At 35.0% G+C, this 23622-nt stretch overlaps 1 protein-coding gene across 1 annotated transcript; it reads left to right on the forward strand.

Moving 5' to 3' along the window:
• The first annotated feature begins 2086 nt into the window (after positions 1-2086).
• Positions 2087-23213, forward strand: LOC128994492 (protein Rae1-like). Its single transcript, XM_054419082.1, has 9 exons — positions 2087-2189; positions 3953-4120; positions 4838-4930; positions 17009-17182; positions 17840-17911; positions 18878-19031; positions 19548-19678; positions 21536-21730; positions 23050-23213. The coding sequence occupies exons 2-9, from the start codon at positions 3965-3967 to the stop codon at positions 23134-23136; spliced, it is 1062 nt and encodes a 353-aa protein (XP_054275057.1). The 5' UTR covers positions 2087-2189; positions 3953-3964; the 3' UTR covers positions 23137-23213.
• The last annotated feature ends 409 nt before the right edge of the window (positions 23214-23622 follow it).

The following is a 23622-nucleotide window of genomic DNA, read 5'->3' on the forward strand; positions in this document are numbered from 1 at the left end:
TTCTGATATACACATACGTGCACTTTTCTTATAGGTTATGTTTATCATAAAAGTTTGATCTCTGCATTAGGCAGGCTAAGTTACAAGCTAACAATTTGTTGGTTCACTACCATTGTTTATTTGTACATTCTATTTTTATGTATATCTACGCCAGTAGTATTTTTGTTACGGTTGCTTCCATATGAATTATTTCATTTGTATTATTTTATATTCAATTCGTCATACACAAATATTGTGCTGATTTTTTTATTGTTGAAAAGTTGTGGCCGATTTGGGGTGATAATGGAAAGATATCTTGCCTTATTGTGAAGGTGTGTCCATAAATAGCTTGCAGCATCGTTCCCTATATAGTATCATAGATAGTATACATATCTATATTGACCATCCTCGCATTGGTATATTTCACCATACAAGCTCGTATAGATTGTCTTACTACAGAAATATTTTTTTAAACACTTTTTTAAGAGGTTTGTGACCTCTTTTAACCTTGCCCGTCCACTTATAGACTAACTACCCGTGCGTGGAACGTCTCCAGCAAAGCAAGGGTGAATGTTTGCGGCAGTGACCAGGATCCAAACCCAGGACATCGGGCGCTGCCTTGGGCCCGAAGTCCGTGACGCTATACCGACTCACCTAATACAATCTACATATATACTTAAATGCAGCATTGGCAGTAAATATTTTACAAAGCTTTAGAGGCTGGTCAACCAGTAATTCTCTCTAGGAAAACAATGGTCTGCTAGTGCTAGGTGGAATTGGTGAAGAGTTGTTTTGAATCAAGAACACGAACACTTGTTGGTAGTGTTTGGCATATTGAAAAGCTTGTTGAAAAGCGACGGGTAGTCATTAGAGTTTGAAGTTTAGAGTTTGGTCAGCAGCGGACCAGTGTCTCCAATTACGCTCTATGCTTCCCATAATTTTTATCCCTCACCCTCAATCCCTGCTGCAATCTTCTGGTTGTAAATTCTGATTTTGACTCATTTTTAAGCAGGTCAGGGCTAAGGCGTTTTGTTTAGCACATACAATCACCTACCTTAATTAATTACCAATTAATTACCTCCTTCGTCACCAAGACCTTCGCTGCCGGACAGGATGTGTCAATTACTAATACTAAATACTAATACAACTTTTTTTATAAAATATTTATCTCATGGTGGTAAATGCACCAACACTTAACGCTTTCAGGCTATACTATGGCCTATCTTTTAGCCATATGTCTCTTCAGGGCAATGCTAAATTTAGGTACTTCCAGGTTCTTCAGTGTTTCGGTTAGGCTATTGCAATTGTAAATCTTGAATCTCAAGGTTGGGTATGATTTTTTTATTTTTGAGAGCCTGCAGAAAGGGATTTCTATTTCATTGTTATACTTGGTTTGATGTGTACGTATACACAGGTCCGGGATGGCAACACTGCCAATAGCCAATGCCAATAGCACTGAGCTAAAATTATAACTGGAGGTAGCACTGCCATGGCAGAAGTCTGTCAAAAGCGTGTCGCTGATTTTGTTAGGTTGGTATAGCAGTGGGTTTTCTTATCATGGCAATAACATGGCTTCTTATAACTAGCCTAGGTTGTTATAGCAGTAGGTTTTCTTATCATAGCAATAACATGGCTTCTTATAACTCCCGCCCCACGCAAACATGGCGGCTGGCGACATGCATCTTTGACATTCAGTGCTACCTCCAGTTAGAATTAATTATAGCTCAGTGGCCAATAGTGGTTATGGTCTGGTTAGTGGTTTTGGAATTCGGACTTCGGATGTTAGGATACGCTATTTTGTTTTATTTGGTTGGGATACTGGAGTGTGGGAAAAACACTGAGCTATAGAATTATAGCTCAGTGGGAAAAAATTATCGCGGCAAAAGGTGGGCAAAAGAGCGGAGCAAAAGTCATTACTGGAACACTGGAACAGGTGGACTAGTGCCTGCCAGTCAGTCAGTGGACTCGGACTGACTCTGATTGGACTGGATGGGCTGGAGTTTGTTCTGCCCTCCAGTGCCCTGCTGTTGCTGGTTCGCTGGTTGCTGGTCCGGTCCTTCTCCTGTGTTGTGTTGTGAGAAGTGTATTATTTTGTTTGTTTTTTACTTTTGTTGACTTACAAACAAGACAAATTGTTGATTATTAGGATTGTTTATTAGTAGGCTACCAGTAAATACTAAATATTAGCATTGATCTAGGGGATAAGCCATGTAAGTTAGGTATTCACATAGTTCTAGTTATGGGCTATTTCGGCAAAGCTTTTGTAGGAAATAACTTGTCATGTTTTCAATAACAGAGCACATAACTTAAACTAAGTTATGACATTTCCCTGAAAGTTGAGGTAAACTTAAGGTAAAACTTACCATATCCTAAGTAGGCCTAAATGATTTCAGTTACCACCAACACCAACCGCTTTGGACTAAATCTGAAATATCTGGCCATTTTTGTGCTAGGGATGAGCATCGATATACCGATAACATCAGCGAGAAAACATCGATGTATTCGGGGCTAAAACATCAATGTTATTGGGGCTTAAACCAAACATTATAAATCTGTTTTTTTTGCGGATATAATATTTTTATTTCAATGTTGCGGAGCAGCATGTGTCCTCTAAGTGAGTACCTACATCTTAAATTGAAGCAAGAATTTGAAAATAAATTAAATTGATGTTTTTTGGTAGAGTAATAACTTACAGTCCTAGATAAATATATGCCGATGCTTGATGTGAAATCTGTGTATGCTACGCATACCTTAAAAATTTGAGACCTCAATCATGAACATCGGTTGCGTAGAAGACCAAAAAAAACTCGGAATAGTAAAACCTACAATTCTAACTCCCATAAGAAATACATGGGGAGCAAATTTTGTTTACGTACAAGCAGAGTGGGGCTGTAGATAAATATATGCCGATACTTAATGTGAAATCTGTGCTTGCATACCTTCAATTTGATACCTCAATCATGAAAATTGGTCGGGTAGAAGAGCCAAACAAACTTGGAAAAGAAAGTAAAGATTTTTTAAATATAGCCTTTAGAAGCTAAAAAGTAAAACCTGTAAGTAACTGAGGCACCCAAAAATTAAATTTTTGATTGGTGAAACCATATTCAACCTTAACTTTTGCTTTTTGAACCAAAGATATGTAGACCTACCTACCTACACAATTTTGAATGTAGGAAAACTACAAGTTACTGTAAATGTAATGATTGCTCAATATGTAGCATTTTGAAACTAAATAGCTTATTTTATGCCTACTTGGGGACATCTAGGCTGAAACTAAATAGCTATAGCTAATAGCTAAATAACTATAGTCTAGGTATACCTCCACAACGTGAGCATTGAGGTGATTTTTTACGTTCAATTCAAACTAAATATGATAATTGTTCAAGGTTGTGGAAAAATTCTTTGTGTTGACTTTAATTTTTATTTTTACTAAGACGTGGTTACCTACAATCTGTGTTTTATGAGAAATATTTAAAAGGACTTGGTCCTTGTAGGCCATACTTTTAATACTTTAAGTTAATACTTTTAATACTTTTTAATGAAATGGCGACCATACAAAGTAGGTATTTTAAGCCAAGTATGAATGGAGATGAGTGTAGGATGAGTGGCGCGATCTTGTAGTCTTGTTAGTGACTGAGGTCGACTTATTCCTTAGACACAGCTGTTAATTAATAGCCCATACAGCTAATGGCAACTAAGGGACCTACAGTTTATAGTGGAATCCGAACCACAATTTTGCCTTGGTATATACAAATTGGTCTAATCTTCAGGATAGTCGTATTACTCACTCGTGCGGACGTAAATCCATACCAGGGAGCATCGCATCCACAGTGCATTCCTATAAATATCCACAATTCGTAACCTCCTAGTAGCTGGATTACAGGACGACGCCACCTGTCCCAGTTTATAGTTACTTTAATTATATTAGCTTATGTTTAGCATTTAACATTAAAATGAAAGTTTTTCATTGCAGAGCCATAATAAAATGTTTCCAAGTCAAGGATTGTCAACGCCTTCAACGGCCAATCCGATGAAAGATTTTGAAGTTACTTCTCCGCCTGATGACTCCATTTCTGCCTTGGCTTTCAGTCCAGCCACACTTCCACAGAACTTTTTGGTGGCCGGTAGTTGGGATAACAATGTGAGTTTGATACACATTTTACCATCATAGCTTTTAAATTAATTCAGTCATTATAAAATGAAAACAAGCTTTGCTTCCCTGTAATAGTAATGTCTAATCTGTTATCTATATATAAAGCCAAAAGTACCCATGAACTTTTGAGAAAACTACAAGTCACACCCCCATTAACCATATACTTAAAATGTTCGTCATGACGAGAAACCTTGCGCAAAATTATCCATTATTTCATAAAATGTCCTCTAAGGTCGTAATTGCTTTCCAAAGGGAACTTTCCATTTACCAAATGTTAAAAATACCTCAGCTGTTATTATTTGTTTGTATTCTGTTTTGTTTATTTCATCTTAACTTAACCAATCAATAGTTTTATTAATACTAATGTAGTAAAACGGGGTGGAGCCCGTGGGTAACAGCTAGTTAGAAATAATACTTCTTACAATATGTTGTGGTGGACTCTCCAATAATCGAGAGTGTACCGTACTGTAGTAGTCTTATATCAAAGCGGCTTTAGAAATGTTTACAATTAATTTTTTTCAGCAAGTTTAGGGCATTAAGTCAGTATTACTGTAGATGTAGGCAATCTTGGATTAGTATGATGATATTTGTAAAAATGATCTGTGCCGTATAAAATAAATACATTTCAGGCACTATTAAAGTAACCTTGGTTTACATTTGGTTAATCTACTTCCTATCCTAATGCACTGTCAATCTTTTTACCAGGTGAGGTGTTGGGAAGTGGAACAGTCCGGCAAGACAATCCCTAAGTCAATGCAGACTATGGCGGGTCCTATATTGGACGTCTGTTGGAGTGATGTGAGTACGGTGAATCTACCTTATTGTGTTGTGATGGATTGGAAAGTTGAAATGACTGGCATGGCAAGTGTAATAAAGAAGTGGGTGTGATGTCATGTCTTTATTACTCAAAGAAAAAAACCTATATATTCATATGAACCAACTACAATAGGGGATACTGAATCAATATAATAGGACAGCTGTTGTGATGAGGTTTTTTTTTTAACGTTTTTAAGGGATTTTGGAGTTGGTTGTGGTCGAAATATACAGTACCATCTTTACTGTTGGTGTAAACCTTTTTTTGGCAAGGTTTGTTTCTTCATGCAAGTGATAACTTTAATATTGTTTAGACACATCAGTCAGACTGCAGGGAGGGTTATAATCAGTGTATTGATACTAGTTAGCGTTCGCAGAGGCATCCACAAAATTGAGCAGAGTCATCAGGGTTCATATTACATTGTTATTGACCTTGTCCATCGAGCTTCATAACTATTTTTACCTTCAATTTAAGGCTAAACATCCCTGAAAAAGTTGTGTTTCTGGCCCGATAGATAGCAGCACCTCTGCGGCAAATTTGTACCACTTATAATTTCCGTATTTATTATCAGATTTTTGTTTTGTACACGGTTTTGTAAATGATATGAATAAGACATTCACGCTATTTTGTTAATGTTTTTTAAAATTTATTCACAAAAAAGTTTTATAAAGAATTTTTTTTGCTGTAATTATTTTTTTTAATCGCAGGTAGTCATTTTGTAAAGAGAAATTTTTAAAAAATTTGGCCGTTTTCAGATATTAATTCGGCCAAATGGTTGTATCGGAATCGTTTTTTAAAGAAATTATCATTATTAGCGAATTTCCCTATAGGGAAGTAGCTATTACCGTAGGTCTCATGGTAAGACTTAGGCCCGGGACCGATTTACTTTTTCATTTTAATGTCCCCAGAGGCCAAAAACACCATTCGTTCAAATTTTTATATATGTATATAAATATAGGTATATATATATATAGATTTATATATATATATATGTGTCCGTGAACACGATAACTTGAGTAATTTTTATCCGATTTTGATGAAATTTGGTTTGAAGGTGTAAGGCGGGATAAACTTGAATGAGTTCGCGATCCAGCATGATCGGACCATGGGAACAGGGTTTTATGAGGGGTTTTATGGGGTAAAAATTGGTTTTTCTCACTTTTTACCCTCAAAACACAAAATTTCCCAATTTTTCTCTAAACCTTCTTAAAGAGCTTAAAAAAACAAACAATTCAGTATATCAAAGTGTTTTTGTACGGTTATTGGTTACGGAGAAAACTAAAAAAATTTTAAATTTAAAATTCCCATGTTATTCTTATGGAGAATATTGTAAAATGTTGTAGTTTGCTTGTTTATGGATATATTTTGATCAAACTTGGCAAATTTATTTATTTTATAGTAAGCTATCAATATTTTACTAAAAACACACTACTTTATTAGTTTCCTTGTAGCAGCAAACCTAGGTACTCGTTAAACCTAATGTTATTTAAGTAGATCAATTGAAAATCAATTCGGCCAAATGGAAATTCGCTTAGACGGCAGGTTTGCTGCGGCGGGGGTATTTCTCTCGCGCTCCGGTCCCCTTCCCCCTCCCCCCCCCCCAGCATAGCGCAGCTCCAGTGCCCAGCCGCTCTGCCCGGCCCTGCAACGCGACTGTAGCTTCGTCATCTCGCACACACCTCGCATTCATACTCTGACCGGATTTTAACAGATACTAGTTTATGATTAAAAAACAAGTATTTTCTGTAAGTCGGAAAGAGACATCTATTCAAATAAAATTGAAGTTTTATCTGTACATTGCTTAGAATCATGGAGTTTTTGGTTATTTTTACGTTTCATAGCCTAAGAAAGCCTACGAATAAAGCCTATCAGTAATATATAAAAATTGAATACTTGTGTCAGGCAATTAATATTACAGTAATCATAAATGTTATTTCTTTAACTGAGAATGCTCATTCCGATGACTAAAATAGCGAGCTGTGTTAGCGCTAAAACAGCATTGCGAGAGTTGGCGCAAAACACTCTCGCACTCTAATTTTTAAGTTTTCTTTCTGGACTCCAAAATAATAGCTTATGCTATGAAAATGATCAAACATTAGTGAAAAATTTTTTTAGCAAACCATAATGAATTTTTAAAGCTTCACGTTGTTAACGTATCAATGTTTTGTGGACTGTGCATTTATTTACTTACTAGCTGTTTGCCCGTTCTACGTAGGGCCTACGGGAATCTTGTAGTAAGTTGAAACCTTATATTCTGAACAGGAGTTGGTTTGCATATTTATTGTGCATTTTGCATTAAAAGAAGGCCTGTAATTTAAAGTTACTTTTCACACAGGTTAAAAGTAGTTAAAATACTACCTCAACCTTACTATTGCACACTTTATTCGGGTTGAAATTTTCATTAACAAAGGTGCTCTTGTCTTTTCCACGAAACAATGAGAAATAAGGACATTAATGCGTTACCAACAGACATACAAACAAAAATACAAAATTGAATTAGGGATTTGCTACGCTTTAACCAAAGCAAATTACAAACAAAGTAATTATTTGCAAGTCATCAAATTTTATCATAATCGTTTTTAGGCCTAATCAAACTGTAAAATTGGTGTAAATCCGTTGGCAAATATATAAATAAGTAAATAAATACACAGTCCACAAAACATTTATACGTTAACAACGCCAAGCTTGAAAAATTCATGATGGTATGCAAAAAAAATTTTCACTAATGGTTTTTCATTTTCATAGCATAAACTAACATTATGGAGTCCAGACAGAAAACGCAAAAATTTTACAGTAAGACATCAATTTAATTTAATAAGAAATAAGGTGCAGCACTAACGATAACTATAGTTGTAAATAGTAATGTGTTTGTAGGTACGTAAAACTGTTTCTTACTACAACCAATGGTTCTAAGGAAAAGTAGCAGTACCAAAAACCAACGTTTACATTTAAGAAAAGAACTATAGTAGGCCTACTTACGACCAATTCAAACTGTCCTTCTAATTAAATTGTAATATAGGTGTTAATCCGTTGGCAAATATAAAAATAAATAAATACACAGGCCACAAATTATGTAACATGCAACTTTAACAACGTAAAGCTTTAAAAACTCACTATATGGTTTTCTCAAAAAAACTTTCACTTGATGTTGTGCAGTTCAGAAGTTATTAATCTCCCTTGGTTTTACATTTTTTTAAGTTTTCGAAAATCAAAGTTATTTTCCATTAATAGTATTATTTGTAAGCAACTTTTAATGTTAACATATTAATGACAGTTTGAAGAAACCACCGTTATCCAAACAAAGGTTTCTTAAAATTACGTAATCTCTAAACGATAATCGGTACATATATCTAGCAAACATTCGGAGGAAATGTGACAAAAAACGCACAAATCAGGGGTTTCGGACGTCAGTAATTTTACTTCCTAAATAGGAAAAGTACCGATATCGTTGTCGAAATGTAAGTAAGTAGACACCAAAAATGGCAGCCAGTGGCACATTGGAAAAGTGAGTTTAGCTACATCTGTAAGTTAAACCTCTGTTACGATCACAGCGAAATCAGAAAGATCTTCCAAAATAAGATATAAGACAGTCCAATAAGAAATAATTGTAAGAGTTACTGTGATAAATGGATTTTCTACTAATTTCGTAATGGAACGTTATATTGCAAAACATGACATGATACAGAAGAAAACAAATTTTAAAATCAGAAAATAACATTGCAAATACTTCTTTTGGACAATATTAGTAACTCCCAATCATCGATCTCTATAAATGTGTGTTGTTTAAAAAACAATTTTAAAATCAACAGCTGTTTCATTAAAAAGTATTATCAACATGGCCAAATGTAAACAAATCTGTGGAGGGATCTTTAAAGGCTTCTGGGGCAGAGCCCTACGCGAATTTACTTCGTTTTTCTTTTAAAAGTTCATCTACAGACCAAGACCTTTCTTTGGACACCTCTACACCTAAGTTTATACGCCCAACCGTTCTCTCAAATTAGTGGAGACAAAGTTTAGATTTTCTTATGTTCATCTTATGGGAGAAAACCCAACTTTGATGGAAGATCAAACTAATAAAGATATCAAAAAACGAAAACCACTTTGCAAAACTACAGATCAGGGCAATTTCTTTGACACTTTAATCATTAAAATCAGTCCAAAAATGAGGGAGGAGTTCTGTTTACAAAAATCGGCTTAGCGTACTATATATATAGATGTGGAAGACTATTCAATTATCGGTCGTCGAATTGTTGATATCAGTCATGTGTTGATGCAACTTAACTAGAAAAGTTAGCTTCTCATCCAAATGTATGTACGATGGGGAGATACAAATTTGAAAGGGAAGTAGTTAGTGGGCTATATTCAAAATGGGAGTATTATTGTGACAACTGTGAAAAAAGATTTGTTGTTACATCCGAACCAGAAGAAAGTAAAGAAGCGCCTAATAATGCACTTGTGTGGGGAGCATTGAGTGTGGGTCTAGGCTATGCTCAAGTTAAAGAACTGTTCTCAGTTATGGATATTCCTGTAGTGGGACGACCAAAATTCAAATCCCACGAAAAGAAAATAGGCAAGGTACGTATGCATATTATTACAAAATATATATTCTACAATACCGTTTCAGGATAAGCGAGTAAGCAAAGTGAAATCCTTTCCATTCGTTTGCTCAATTATGTAATTTTATATTGTTTAACACTTTCACCTTTCAGTATTAAATTTTCATAAACCATATTTGGTTGTCCACAAATGTATTGTTTTAGGGCGTAATCATATGAGCAGAGACAAAGAAACTATTATACCTCGAAGTCCGGAACAAATTTTGCTACGTGTGCACAAAAAGCAAAAACAAAGGAATTGAATCACCAGAGCATGTCTGTTTCCTCAATTATACTGGTCCATCAACAGGTATGGAAGCAAATATAATCGTCAAAGGCTTCAAACGCAGAGAAGTAGACTACGGCCTAATATATAGATATTATATAGGCGATGGCGACTCGAGCGTGTTTGCTCGTATTCAAGACAGTTGTAGTTATGGATGGTTTGTACAAAAAGTGGAATGTGCAAACCATGTCACTAGAGCCCTCAATGATCAACTGCACAAAATCGCTGCCAAAAAAAGCTGTCAAAACTTATCCGTTTCTACAACTATTGCCTTCTACCAGAAATGGTAGATAGCAGAATAAATCGGCACCTTCGTGTGCGTGATCCAGCGTACATCATAGATGCCCAAACTCGTAAAGAAGAAGCAAATATGGCTAAGACAAGAAAGAAAAACAAGTAGTGGGCGATTCTCAGGGATCCTGCTTTGTTATTTTTTAGAGTTGATTAAAACTGCTTCAAACATTGTTTTTATATACTATTTCTCTAAATCATTCCTTGTAATTAAAATAAAAATAATTTTTCCTGGAATTAAGATTTAACTTGGTCAAGTTCTATTACAGTTAAATGGTACTTTTCTATAATTTTAAGTTAAATTCTTTTGGTAAAATTTTAGTCAATTAGTGCAATAACTTAAATTAGTAAATAATTGAAAATTTAATTTGTTAAACCTTTGAAAAAAAATATTAAATAGATTTTGAGATAATGTTTAATTTCCAATCCATGTTTGCTTGTCCCGTACAACTTTCAAAAGGTGAGATTTTTGTTTTGAATCCCAACCTAATTTATGTTATTGATTACAACTTCAAAGGCATAAAGATAAAATAAAAACAAATGGAGGAAAACATTTGATTAACATAATCATCGATAAATAAACCCATAAAACAATATTTATTTAGACTTAGAGAGTTTTTAATGAATATTTTTTAATGGATTAACAGTATACAATGTCAACTGGGGGACAACAACCAAAAGTGATGCGTTTTCCAACGAGATGGGCTGCAGAGGCTCAGAACAGAAGCGGGAGTGGTAACAACAACGTTGGGTGAGGTGAGAGCGAGACAGAAATACATCTCGCGCGCTCTCTCACTCCTACTCCAAGAGAGGCTCGCACACGGGCTTGTTCGAGTTAGGTTTAGTACACGTCGCGCGCGTAGTGGCCAACGCTGGAACTAAACACTCCCAGCGCCTGTGAGCCATGCCGTTATTACACCCTTAAGTAAGGCACAACCAAGGCCGCACAACGTTTTTAATCTAACTTGGTTTGGATGTGCTAACAAAACTTGATCGGAAATGGTTACGGTATTTGTAAACAACTTTTAATGTAAACATATCAGTGACAGCTAGAAGTGAGAACTAATCCAAACAGCTGATCGTTATTTCATAAAATGTAATAGTAAACATTGGGAGAAAATTTGACAAAATTCGAACCAAATTGGGTTTTTGATGGTTCATTATTTTGTTTTCAAAGAAGCTAGGCCATGTTTTTATAGCCAAAGACACTCTCATCAATCCAGTAAATACGGAAAAATTATTAGAACCTTGATCGGAACTTTAGTTTTCTAGGAGTAGGCTGCGCAAAATGACATTTTGGCACAGAATTGACAAACAGACAGACAGAAATTGAGATAAGACTCGTTTCGGCTTTCTTATGTTACGAAACGTAAAAATAACCAAAACCTGCATGATTCTAAGCAATGTACAGACAAAACTGTAATTTATTTATATAGATTTATATATTTGCCAACGGATTTACACCAATTTTACAGTTTGATTAGGCCTAAATACGATTATCATAAAATTAAAAATTTGATGACACTATCAAAACTTTTGAATAATTATTTTGTTTGCGTAGTAAAACCCCTAATTCAATTCTGTATTTGTTCTTTTATGGAAGCGCGGGAAACCGTCATCCACCGGTGTTCAAGCAACACCCCAGCCTTGTGGGGGGAGGGGTAGCTAATGTGAGTGTGACCTTGGAATGAGTCACAGCGGCCCTGTCCTGCACCTGCTTCATGTCTCTCTCGCGTTTGTTATAATTACTGTAAATGTTTAAACAACAATACCGACTGAACCAGCCAAGCGATTTTAAAAATTTAAAAAGTAAATTTAATTAAAAATTATTGTTTTTAAAATTACTACCTGCAATTTTCATTTTTTATTTTGTAACACAATTATTTTACTATAATTTTTTTAACCAGCAACTTAATTCAAATTTATGTTCAATGGCGTGAATTGTTATCTTATGCCATTCACAAATCAGTTTTCAAAATGAAAATCGGATGAAAATTCAACCAATAAACACCAACACAAAATGATTCCATTTTGGTGCTGCGACATGGTGGCAGAATTTGGAACTAAACCTAGGATGTTTAGCCTTAAGTGAAGACAACATTTTTTGTGTAGTGATAAATATTGGGGTAGTTAGATTGGCTACACAGAGATATCATTTCAGACCTTTCTGGAGACCTGCATCAGCCTAAATTTTAAGTTGTAAACCTCTGGGTTGGTCCATCAACTTTTTCTCAAACAGGGCGGTACAGTTCCAGCTAGTGAATGGGATAACCTCTGAGAAATCAACCCTAACAGTTTCGGATTCTACTATTTTGGCTACTGATAACTCCATAAGAGGATTTCATGTGATGGTGATAATATTAGTGAAAACACGAAATATAAGGCATTCTCTTCAATCTGAGACCTTCATTACTACCAAAACATAACTAACTATCTAACTATCCAACTATCTTAATACTCAGTAAAACAATTTAACATGTTTTTTACAATCATATAATTATTTTATTAGTTAGTATTTTATTGGTTATAATTAGTAATCATTTTATTATTTATAAAGTGTTATTTTATTAACACTGCGCGAGTATTGAGCCCGCTTAGAGAATTTAAATACACATAGTTGTATGATAATGAGATGGCTGAAGTGGGAGTTATTCAATTCTGGTTTAGTTACATGTGGGATATTTATCAAAATGTTAATACGACTTTGAGCTTTAACTTAAATACTCGTATTTTAGTGACCAATTTATGGTTAAAGATTTGTATGAGAGTTTCAGTATGCACAGTACAGTATGTATTATCTGAACTCAACGTTCATAGAATGCAACTTATCAATGAATTACTAATCTTCAATTACCGTATCAAATATTTGAGATCGGTACGCCACCTAGGTGCGTATTTCAATCCAAATACGAGAGAAGGGTTTACAACATGGTTATATAACACCAGTTTACGAGAAATCAGTTCTTCAATGTTAAAAAATTGAATTTATTATGCATTGCCTAAACCAAGTAATTCTATTTAGAAGATTGACACTGTTGTGTTACAGTAGTTGCTTACAAAAAATATTTTGAAAAAACACTTCACTACTTTGTACATTCAGGAATGTACATGTCATGAATTTCTACTATTTAGCCCGTTAAGTGTGTTTTAATTATAAAAAATGTTATAAGTTGTAAAGAAAAAGAAATTAATAGAAGTTCTCTACTTATTTACTTGAATCGTTCTCTTCAAATTGAAATTTATTCACACCTCTATGTAATATAATTTAGATATTCCATAAAGGTGTGAAAATAACAAAAAGTTGCCCCCTGGTGGGGTTTTTATGAATTTAATTTATATTTAATTGAACTACTAAGGACATACAATTACAGAGCAGTGCGCAGTGGAATTAAAGATGTTAAGTGTGAGCCCTGTAATTAAATACCCCAGAAGTCCATTAAGGGGGGGATCGAGAGAGATCTGATTAGTGTCCTCCTTCACACCTTCTTCAGCTTATTTCTAACACTTCTTAAAAACTAATAGATGTGTTTATTTGAACACTCTATGAATTGAAATGTCTGTTCAGATGAAAGATTGTGATATGAATTGATTTCACTGTAAGACTGTAATACTGCAAATAATAACATATTAAAATATTGATTGAAAATATTTATGAAACTGTTTGTTTAGAAACTATTTATCAAAGTATGACTTCAAGATGTTAATATATACTGGATTCGGTTAAGCCAATTATTCATGAATTCACCAATTTAATATTAAATATATAAATATGAACTTGTAATACTGTTTGGTCAAAAAATATATCTATATAAAAATGTGATCATCAATATTCTTTGTGTATACTTTGTATACTTCTTCAGTTAAGCCAATACCTCTTAAATTATACCAGTTTGATATTAAAAATAACAGCTGAAACACAGGATAATGAAAAGATGGTGATTTGTAAAAATAATGTATAATAAACCAGAATCACGAGCTGCGATACAAATATTGAATATAAATAATGAAATAATCTTTTCTGCACAATTTATAATATTATGAATGAAAAAGAGAGTGAGAGAGATGATTGCTTGTTTGATTTGGCGGTTTCCTCATTTTTAAAACTACAAAGTCTCGGGATGACCTAGCCTTGACAACTTTATTTATTTATTTTGGGTCACCAGACTCCCCAAAGATGTTCGTATTTATCAACTGGCCAGTTTACAAATTAATCAAACAGGGACTATTATGTAGGTTTGTGATCTACATCACTCCATTGTTGATTAATGCAACGGGGCCAATCGACTACTGAGTCGATTACTTGATAACTTTTATTTAATATTTAATATTTATGAATTTAATGGGAGTCTATCCTCATGACCCTTTATCAACCCTAGCCTTCGACCGAGCACTCTGTTACCCCCATTTACGTTAAACAATCAAACTCTCACTATTAAAAATTGTGATACTGTTCAAAATTATTTCCATACATGAAATACAAAACGATATAAATAGCATACTGACGATGGTAGAATTTGACCCTTACATAAAAATAATAATATCACAAATAATCATTGTTCTTAAAATTAATAGACCATTTCAATTCAATTTAATAAATAATTTTCAATTGACTAGAATTACTAATATGACGAAACCTCTTTGCATAATCATGGCAAATTTAATATATCATTTTTATCCTGAATTTGTGACCATGTGCTCTAAGCAGACCAAGTGAAACATGAAATTTTCAAACCAAACAAAACATGATTCCTAACTTGTAAAACGAGTGGTACATGTGAAAAAATGGCAGATTGGCAGGACTACGTTAATACTAAAACACAAATAACATAATACATTTACTTACGTACACATGTCGACACATTCACATTCGCACTAACGAAGATTCACACGTACGGAACATTCAAAAACTGACTCGTGGTGATTTGTGACTTTTTGTCTGACCGAGCGGAATATCACGACACGGTTTTTTCTGGTGTAGGGCTTATTAATTCTTGTTTTTTCGAGCTGGCGTTTAATGATTCAATTGAAAATACCATCACGACGACCCGCGATTCGCTAGAAACTAACTGACATTTGCTATCGATATGATGCATGTACGAATTTTCATCACGAACGCGAACAATCAATCCGGCATCCCAACTGTCTCGACTTAATACTAATAAAATCACACCCCCAATTGCAATTCGGCGAAATTTTGACAATTGCGATCATTTGATGCACGTACAATTTTCGCCCGAACGCGAATTTCCGAGCTACGAATGAAGATATTAATATAATCGTCCTACACCAGCGACAAAACGCGACTTTACATGTTGTTTGTGCGAGCACTGAACCACGAGTGACGCCGACGAGACGCTTTGCACACGGCACGGTTCCCAACGGTCTTCCAGTTCGTATCCTTCCGCGTTACGTTATGTTGGACTGACTAGTCCATTGCCTGGCGCGGATTTTGAATCTTTTGATTTAAAATCGGCACAAAGTATTGTAAAAAAGATTATTTGGTTGATTGATTCAGATCTATAATCATCTATAACCACACAACTGATTTTTAAATTCACTCACTCGTAGTTAATTTTTTTTTAAGTTAAACTTTCCATTCATCCCATTATAAATCCAATTATTGTAAAACTTTATACTGGATGCTGGAAAAAAATTAACCTAAAATGATTTGAATAATATAAACCTAATAAAATTAAAACCATCATTGAAAGTTTCCATAGTAACACAAATCACTTCCCAAAGAATTGCATTACAAGCTTGTCAAATACTTTATCTCCAACCTAATCTTCATCAATAGTGAAACCATGAGTCGTATTCGTCCGGTGGTGGTAGGTGTAGGTGTGGGGTTGGTTGCAGGTTGGGTGTTGGATCGGCTGACCAGGGGGCCGCCTCCTTCTGGAGGTTCGCTTCCTCGGCTGCCTTGTTCTTCATCCTCCTCCAGCCATCCTCCCTCCTCACCTCCAGCATCCGGGCGGTGCGGCTGGTGGTAGGGGACAGGGGTGAAAGAGAAGATACGTGCTGCTATAGTAAGAAAACTTAAATCAAAATGAAAGAAAAGCAGCACCAAACAAGGAAAGAGAAAGGAAAGAAGTTTCACCCTTGATGAGTTTTGTGGGTAGACCTCTTGTATTATTTTAATTTAAGACTTATTTTTAAAAATTCAGTTTTTTCTTAAGTAAGGCTATCGCATAAAAAAACAGAATATCAACTAAGACACTATTATTTAAAAGCTGTATGTATTACCCTGTAACACGTCAACTTTGTTCGCACTAAAACATTGTGATTCTGTTCATTTAAGACCCCGTACAAGATTCATATACTAATTAACCAACCAATTCATTGCTAATATACTGGATACTAAAAAGATTATATAAGGTTTTCCCAAGTAAGCTTAGAAATTTTCAAACACAACTTCAACTGTTAATTTAGTTGGATGGACCGAAAGGAAACATGTTTGTTTTATTATTCAAAACGGAACTATCAATAAACGTCTAAATCAGATGTTAAGGCTATTAGTATAGGATTCAAGTCATTTGATCATATACCGTTTCTGTTCTAAAATCTGTGGAATAATGCTATCAGCTATTTCTTCATCTACTGTATTCCAAAGTCAACAGCTGATCTTATGCCTTTGTTTATGTGTCAAATATTGCTTCCAAAAGGATTACATTGAACTTTGAGACCCCGTGGGGCGGATTCCTGAGAGATTTTTTTAACGCCATAGATGTTGGCACTGCAAAATTTGAAAACGATCGCTTCAGCCGTCTAGGAGGAGTTTTCAATTACAAAATGCATAAAAGTCTACGTATAAGAGCTTCGCTGAATAAATGTAAATATTAGACATTTACAATAACACCAACAAAACCTGCATTTTCCACATCTCGTTTTAGGATGGTACCAAAGTGTTCATGGCTTCTTGTGACAAGATGGTCAAGTGTTGGGATCTGGCCAGTAACCAGACAGTGCAAGTGGCTCAACATGACGCGCCTGTCAAGACATGCCACTTCGTCAAGGGACAGAACTACTCTTGCATCATGACTGGCTCCTGGGACAAAACACTCAAGGTACAAAACAAAGTGAATTAGACATTTAAAATGTTATTTTGGCTGTTTTCAAGAATTTGTGTGTGTTCTAGATAGGTATATCTGATGATTTCTTTACATAGAATAATCTTATATCTATCTAATTAAGGCTAAACTGAAACCTTACCGTGAGTGCTGTTAGTTACTATGCAGTTTCAAATGTAAAATTATTTGTATTCAGTTGTTTACCCTTTTCATTCCTTCAGTCGCAGAGGCGGCTCCAGAGGGCAACCCAGGTAGGCCTACCCAAAATTTTGGTAGATTTTTCAAAATTATAAATAAGTACCGGTAAAGAAATTTTATTGTATGTAAATAAAGGGAAAGCATTAAAACTAATTATTTTGCATTTAAATTCCTTCCTTTTTGCGGGGAAAGCCTTCAAACCTCTCGTCTCCCAATCAAACTCTTTCTTGATCTTTGTCAGGCCTACCCAAAAATATATTCCTGGAGCCGCCGCCCCTGCAGTCAGTCTGAAATACCAGATTCAACTTTATTCAAAGATAAGAAACCCTATTTATGAGGTATAGTTATGAAATTTCTTAAGTAGGATATCGTGTTAAATTCGAATAATTATTAATGTAGGTAGGCCTAGGCTATCCACAAATTTGCTCCTGACACTATTGATCTATTTTATTGCAGTTTTGGGACACCCGCAGTCCAAATCCAATGCTTACTATTCAACTGCCGGAACGATGCTACTGTGCAGATGTGGTGAGTGATATTATAATTACCTGCTTTATTGTCATATGTTGTGAGTCTGATATAATCAAATCATGTGTTCAACAAACCTCCAAAGCCATCCATCTGCATTCCATTTAGTAGGCTATCTCTGTAGCATTGTGGGCTTTTGGTCAGTTATTGGAGCTTTTCTTTGATTTGACTTAGTAAAGATTGGAGTTGTTTTTAATGTTTCTATACTCAGAAAGTTTTTATGTAAAAAAAAAAATTATTAAATCTGGCAGGAAAAATATCACTGTAAGCCTGCAGACGCTAATGGAAATCTGTATAGGCCAGAAGACAATTTCTTTAGGCTCTTGACTTTGCACATTATAGCAAAATAAGCTACCCAAACTTGAACTTTGAAAAAAATATCAGTGATTTACTGAACTTGTAATGTAATTGCTATTTTCAAACTCCTTAACTAAGTTTAGTCAAATTATTCATACTGTACTATTAACAAAAACTACTTGTTTTTTAAACTGGGAATTTCTACATGTGTTCCTATACATCTATCTTTAACTAATAAGATAGTTAAACTAACAAGACTACAAGATCGCGCCACTCATCCTACACTCATCTCCATTCATACTTGGCTTAAAATACCTACTATGTATGGTCGCCATTTCATAAAAAAGTATTAAAGTATTTACTTTGGGGATTCCCTGTAACAACCCTTTTAAACCTATTTAAAAAGCCAATTTTTATTATTTAGGTGTCTTTGTAACCTGATTGAGGTAGGTAAAACACTCTTTATAGTAAAGATCTACAATCGGGAAATTTAAATGATTACAAATTAGTAGTTTTATTGTCGTAATAACTGTCTGAAATGAACATAATCATTGAGAGGTAAAATGGTGTATTTTTTAAACCCTATTGAAATGCACAGTTTGCGAACGGATCCTCATGTTATCATGTTATGTTGTGTACTGTTTTGTTGTTATTATTCTGTGTGTTTAGGACTTCCCTATGGCTGTGGTTGGGACAGCTGGTCGAGGACTGATTGTGTACCAGCTGGATGGAACCCCTCGCGAGTACAAACGCGTTGACTCTCCACTCAAATATCAGCATCGATGTGTCGCTATCTTCAAAGATAAAAAGAAATCTCCTACAGGTAGGTGATTTTTGATTACTTAAACATATTCCTATTTGCCTCTTTGCAAAAGATTTTAAGACTTAGGCCTATGTTCTTTACCTAACTAAGTGAACTTAAGTTTGAAAGTCATACTTATTTGTTTTGGTATAAACATGCTGATATCTATTAAAAATCTTTCCATTGAACAGTGTAATAGCGATACTTATATCCCGGAGGCCTGTTCAAATCCTGAATGTCTCAAATAATGAAGTAGAAAGTGAAAAAACTATATCCAGATGGTGGACCTAACCACCTAGAACATAAAAAAATGTTAGGTCCAGTAGATGGGGGGAAATGATTTAATCAGAGCTTGGAGGTATCTTGAGGAAACTTGAGGTAGTGCGTTATTATCCTTACCTAACCATGTATTTAGGTTGTTTAGGATTTAAGTTTGGTTGAGTATGTATGCAAGTTGGTTATGCCTAAAACTTTTACTACTTTAAAAATTGTATTACTGTTATATAAAGCCTAACTTAAAGAGTGGGTTGTTTTTAGGCTATGCATTGGGCAGTGTTGAGGGGAGGGTGGCCATACAATATGTCAGTCCAACAAATCCTAAGGACAACTTCACATTCAAGTGTCACCGGTCCAATGGCGCCCAAAGTGGCTACCAGGATATCTACGCTGTAAGTCAGATTTTACTCACAGGTTTGAGTTTCATACCTTTTAGTTTCATTATTGATCAAACTTGTGTATCTCGCTCCTCTTAGGATAACACATGTATTGCAAACCTAAAGAACTGAAGCTAATCAAACTTTGAAGAACTTTAAACACATGATATTCGATATTGTATGTGATTGTGTAGTACCATTTCAAACTTTTATTCGTTAAAAATGTATTTAACACTTTAAAACCTAAGCTCGAGTAGAGGGACATAAGTTTGTTGTATCTCACCTACGAGGGCTAGTGTGTTGATAGCGCTGTGGCATTGTAGCTCAGTTGGCTAAGGTGTTGCACTGACGACTTACAAGTGTAGCAATGAGATACATGCGCAGGTTCAAATCACGTACATATGTACAATCCATATTAAGCTTACTAATGTGTGGCTTAACTGGTGGGAGGCCCCACCTTAAATAAACGGTGTGGGTGGTGAAGTGATGACATTATTGAGTTTAATAGGGACTTCAAACAACACCTGTTTTACTGTACATTAGTATAGAGGAGGACACCAATTTTTTGTTTGTTTTATTTTTGTTAAATAAATACGGACATATCCTGTTGAAATAAAAAATTACCTAAAAGGACAAAACAATAAACAAATATTTTACAGAGTAATTAAAAAAAGGGCAAAGGTCTTGAAGTGTTAAAATAGCTTACAGTAGGTACTAAATAAAAACTGGAAATGTTGTTTTAATTATTAGTATTCCATTAGGCTTACTGTATTTATATTTTTGGAATCAATAGCTCGTAAACCACTTTGTGTCACAATCTATATAAATAAAATTAGAGTTTTGTCTGTACATTGCTTAGAATAATGAACTTTTTGGTTATTTTTACATTTCATAGGTCAGAGAAACCGAATCAAACCTTATCTCAATTTCTGTCTGTCTGTCTGTCTGTCTGTCTATCTGTCATTCTCTTGGTAACGCTAAAATACGCACTTTATTACAACTACTCCTCAATAACTATAGCACTGTCCCGCCTGAAACTTATTTTCCAAATACTATACATATATGAGATGGTTTTAGACGTATTTCATCGAATATGAGACAGTTAGATATTTAACAGTAAACCCTTGAAAATCAAGTTTTTGTCGATTTTTGACGTGGAATTTCTGGAAGCCCATGTTAACCTTATGAGAAATGAAATTATTGAATCTTAACAGCTGTTTCAATTAAACAAGTTGGTTCTGTTCTGTGATGTTCAATAGCATTAAAGTTACAAGGATTACCAACAGGGTGCAGCACTAGCACTATTATTTCTTTTACATTTATGACAACAGCTAATTTGCAACCTGGAGGCGAGTGAGCGTAGCGAACGAGCTAACCTGAAGGCAAGTGAGCAAAGTGAGCGCAGCGAACGAGCTCCAACATACAGGTGAGTGAGCGTAGCGAACGAACTTCAACCAGGACGTGATTGAGCCATGCAAACGAGATCAGATAGTAAAAATAAAAGTAAGCCTACCGTTATAGGATCGACCGGCAGACACAGAGGTAATTTAACCTTTTATTGATTGTCATACCGATCCGGAACAACAAAAAACAACATAAAATGAAGCTATGTATAATAGTTTGGCCAGCATATCTTAAAATATGCAAACCAACTGCTGTTCGTTATATAAGAAGGTTTCAACTGAATATTATAAGATCCCCGTGCGTAGAACGGGTACACAGCTAGTTGCTATTTAAAATTATACCGGTAACCTAAATCAACTATAAAAAATAGACCTATTTCAAGTCATCCTTATAGATTTTTTTTCTCTGTATGTGTTGACAATTTTCATTATTTATACTTGAGACTGTAAGTTTGTTTATGTTTTACAGGTGAATGATATTGCGTTCCACCCTGTACACGGGACACTGGCCACCGTAGGCTCTGATGGAACCTTCAGCTTCTGGGACAAAGATGCCAGAACTAAGCTGAAGCCGTCGGAAACAATGGAACAAGCCATTACCAAATGCGCTTTTAATCACAATGGGCAGATATTCGCATATGCAGTTAGCTACGACTGGGCTAAGGTTAGTAATTGTTAACTGAATAGGCCTAGGTAGCTAGAGTTAGTTGTGCAGTCTGTTGCTTGCTTTAACTTGAGAAGATGGAGGACTTATGTAATTTTTAGTGATGGCGCTCAATACTTATTGTTTATACTTAGTGTAAATTAATACTTATTGTACAATGTCAATTGGCAATCTATTCATCTATTGAAAGAAAATATTGATTTTGAGTGATCAGGAAAACCATACAAGCCATTTCCGGTTGTGGTTGGTAAAATAATTGTACAACTAGAAATTAAAAAACACCGAAGTATAAAGTAATTTTATGTTCGCTGTACCGGTACTAAAACTACAAGTTGATAATGCTAAACACCAAAAATGAAACGCGATTACAGTTATTTATTTAGTGCAATTTGTTTGCTCCGTGTCGTGTTTTTGGTCTTACGACTATAGTATATTCCTATTCCTGTCTTTTTCTCTGTAATAAGGATATAAAAGGAAACAGTTTAAGAAGGGGAAAAGTGGACCACTTCCTTCTTAAGTGTGCTTTACAGTTTGAAAATGTAATTTTTAAATTTTAAATTTGTAAAATAATTGTAGCATTAAGGATGATGTCCAAAGAGTTGTTTAGCCTCTAGATTACTGTATTATAGCCTACTTCAAATGGTTTACGATACCTGCATAGTGCATATAGTAACAGCCAACAAAGGATTACTATATTCAAGTATCGTAAACCATTTTAAATAAAAATTACATTCTAAATAGCGTTCCATAAATATATATCATTAAACCACCGTCTTGGTTTATTGATATTGATATGTTGATAAATGCAGGCTTTAGATAGGCCTACCTCATTTTGTCCAAACCTTTTCAACTATTTTAATAAAAAAAAAAAAAATTAAAAAGTACAAACCTAACTACAGTAGAACCACTCATATCTGCCCTTGGAATAACCAACTCCTCGGGATATCTGACCTAGTTTCCGACCGTCTACTTGTTTCCTGTCTGGGTTGATAACATAAAACGAGATCAGTTAACCCAAAGGCCGATCGTGGATGTTGCCGTAGTGTGGCAGACGATCACCACTGATGCCAATAACGGGTTTTGCCGCCGTCGCGGGAGACGATTACCAAAGTTTTGGAGACTGCAAGCTTTGCTCACGGGTGTTGCCGCAGTCGTGGGAGACGATTACCAAAGTCGTGAAGACTGCAGGTTATGCTCCTCCCGATATTCGACCTTTTGGCCGTTCCAACCATAGCCCGGTCCCGTCATGGGCATTGTATGAGAGGTTTTGCTTGATGCGTACCATCTAACTTGTTACTAATTTGACTTTTCTGACACAGGGACATGAGTTTTACAACCCTACAAAGAAGAACTACATATTTCTACGGTCCTGTTATGATGAGTTGAAGCCTCGCACGTCTTCGTAAACATTCTTTCAGCATTTATTTGTAGATATATATTCTTTCCTGAAAATTATTTGTTAAGTAAACTATCTGTAACTAATTATGGTTTGATTTTATTTGACCTGTTTACGAGATGTACCAAGTTTATTTTATTCAAGGGAAGGCTCAAACAAAGTATAGGTAGGACATTAAAACTCACAGAAGTATTTTATGTGTTTTTCTGCGTTTTATGGCCTACCTGTACTTCTTCTTAAACAATAATACTGTACCGTTACTTAAACCTCACCTTCCTTAAAAATTTTATTTCCAGTCTTGGTCCAGTTTGGTCTTATCTGACTAAATGAATGATTGAATCAAAGATATATTTTTCTAGATATCAAAAAATAAACGGTATCAGCAATCTGACACATATTTTCTCCCATTTGCTTGTCAACAATCTTTATCACGGGTAATCGATGAGAGCAACTTTGATATTTAAAAGGTAAAATCACAAAATAACTTTTCAACCGT

The sequence above is a fragment of the Macrosteles quadrilineatus genome, unplaced genomic scaffold (assembly GCF_028750875.1).
Source record: "Macrosteles quadrilineatus isolate MER2022 unplaced genomic scaffold, UCM_ALF_1.0 Scaffold_5__1_contigs__length_97177068, whole genome shotgun sequence".
Taxonomy (NCBI): Eukaryota; Metazoa; Arthropoda; class Insecta; order Hemiptera; family Cicadellidae; genus Macrosteles; species Macrosteles quadrilineatus.

Coding starts and splice junctions, on each gene's coding strand:
- LOC128994492 (XM_054419082.1), top strand. CDS start 3,965: ATGTTTCCAAGTCAAGGATTGTCAACGCCTTCAACGGCCAATCCGATG. Junction 17,183..17,839: donor CCTGGGACAAAACACTCAAG/GTACAAAACAAA, acceptor ATTTTATTGCAG/TTTTGGGACACCCGCAGTCC. Junction 17,912..18,877: donor GATGCTACTGTGCAGATGTG/GTGAGTGATATT, acceptor CTGTGTGTTTAG/GACTTCCCTATGGCTGTGGT.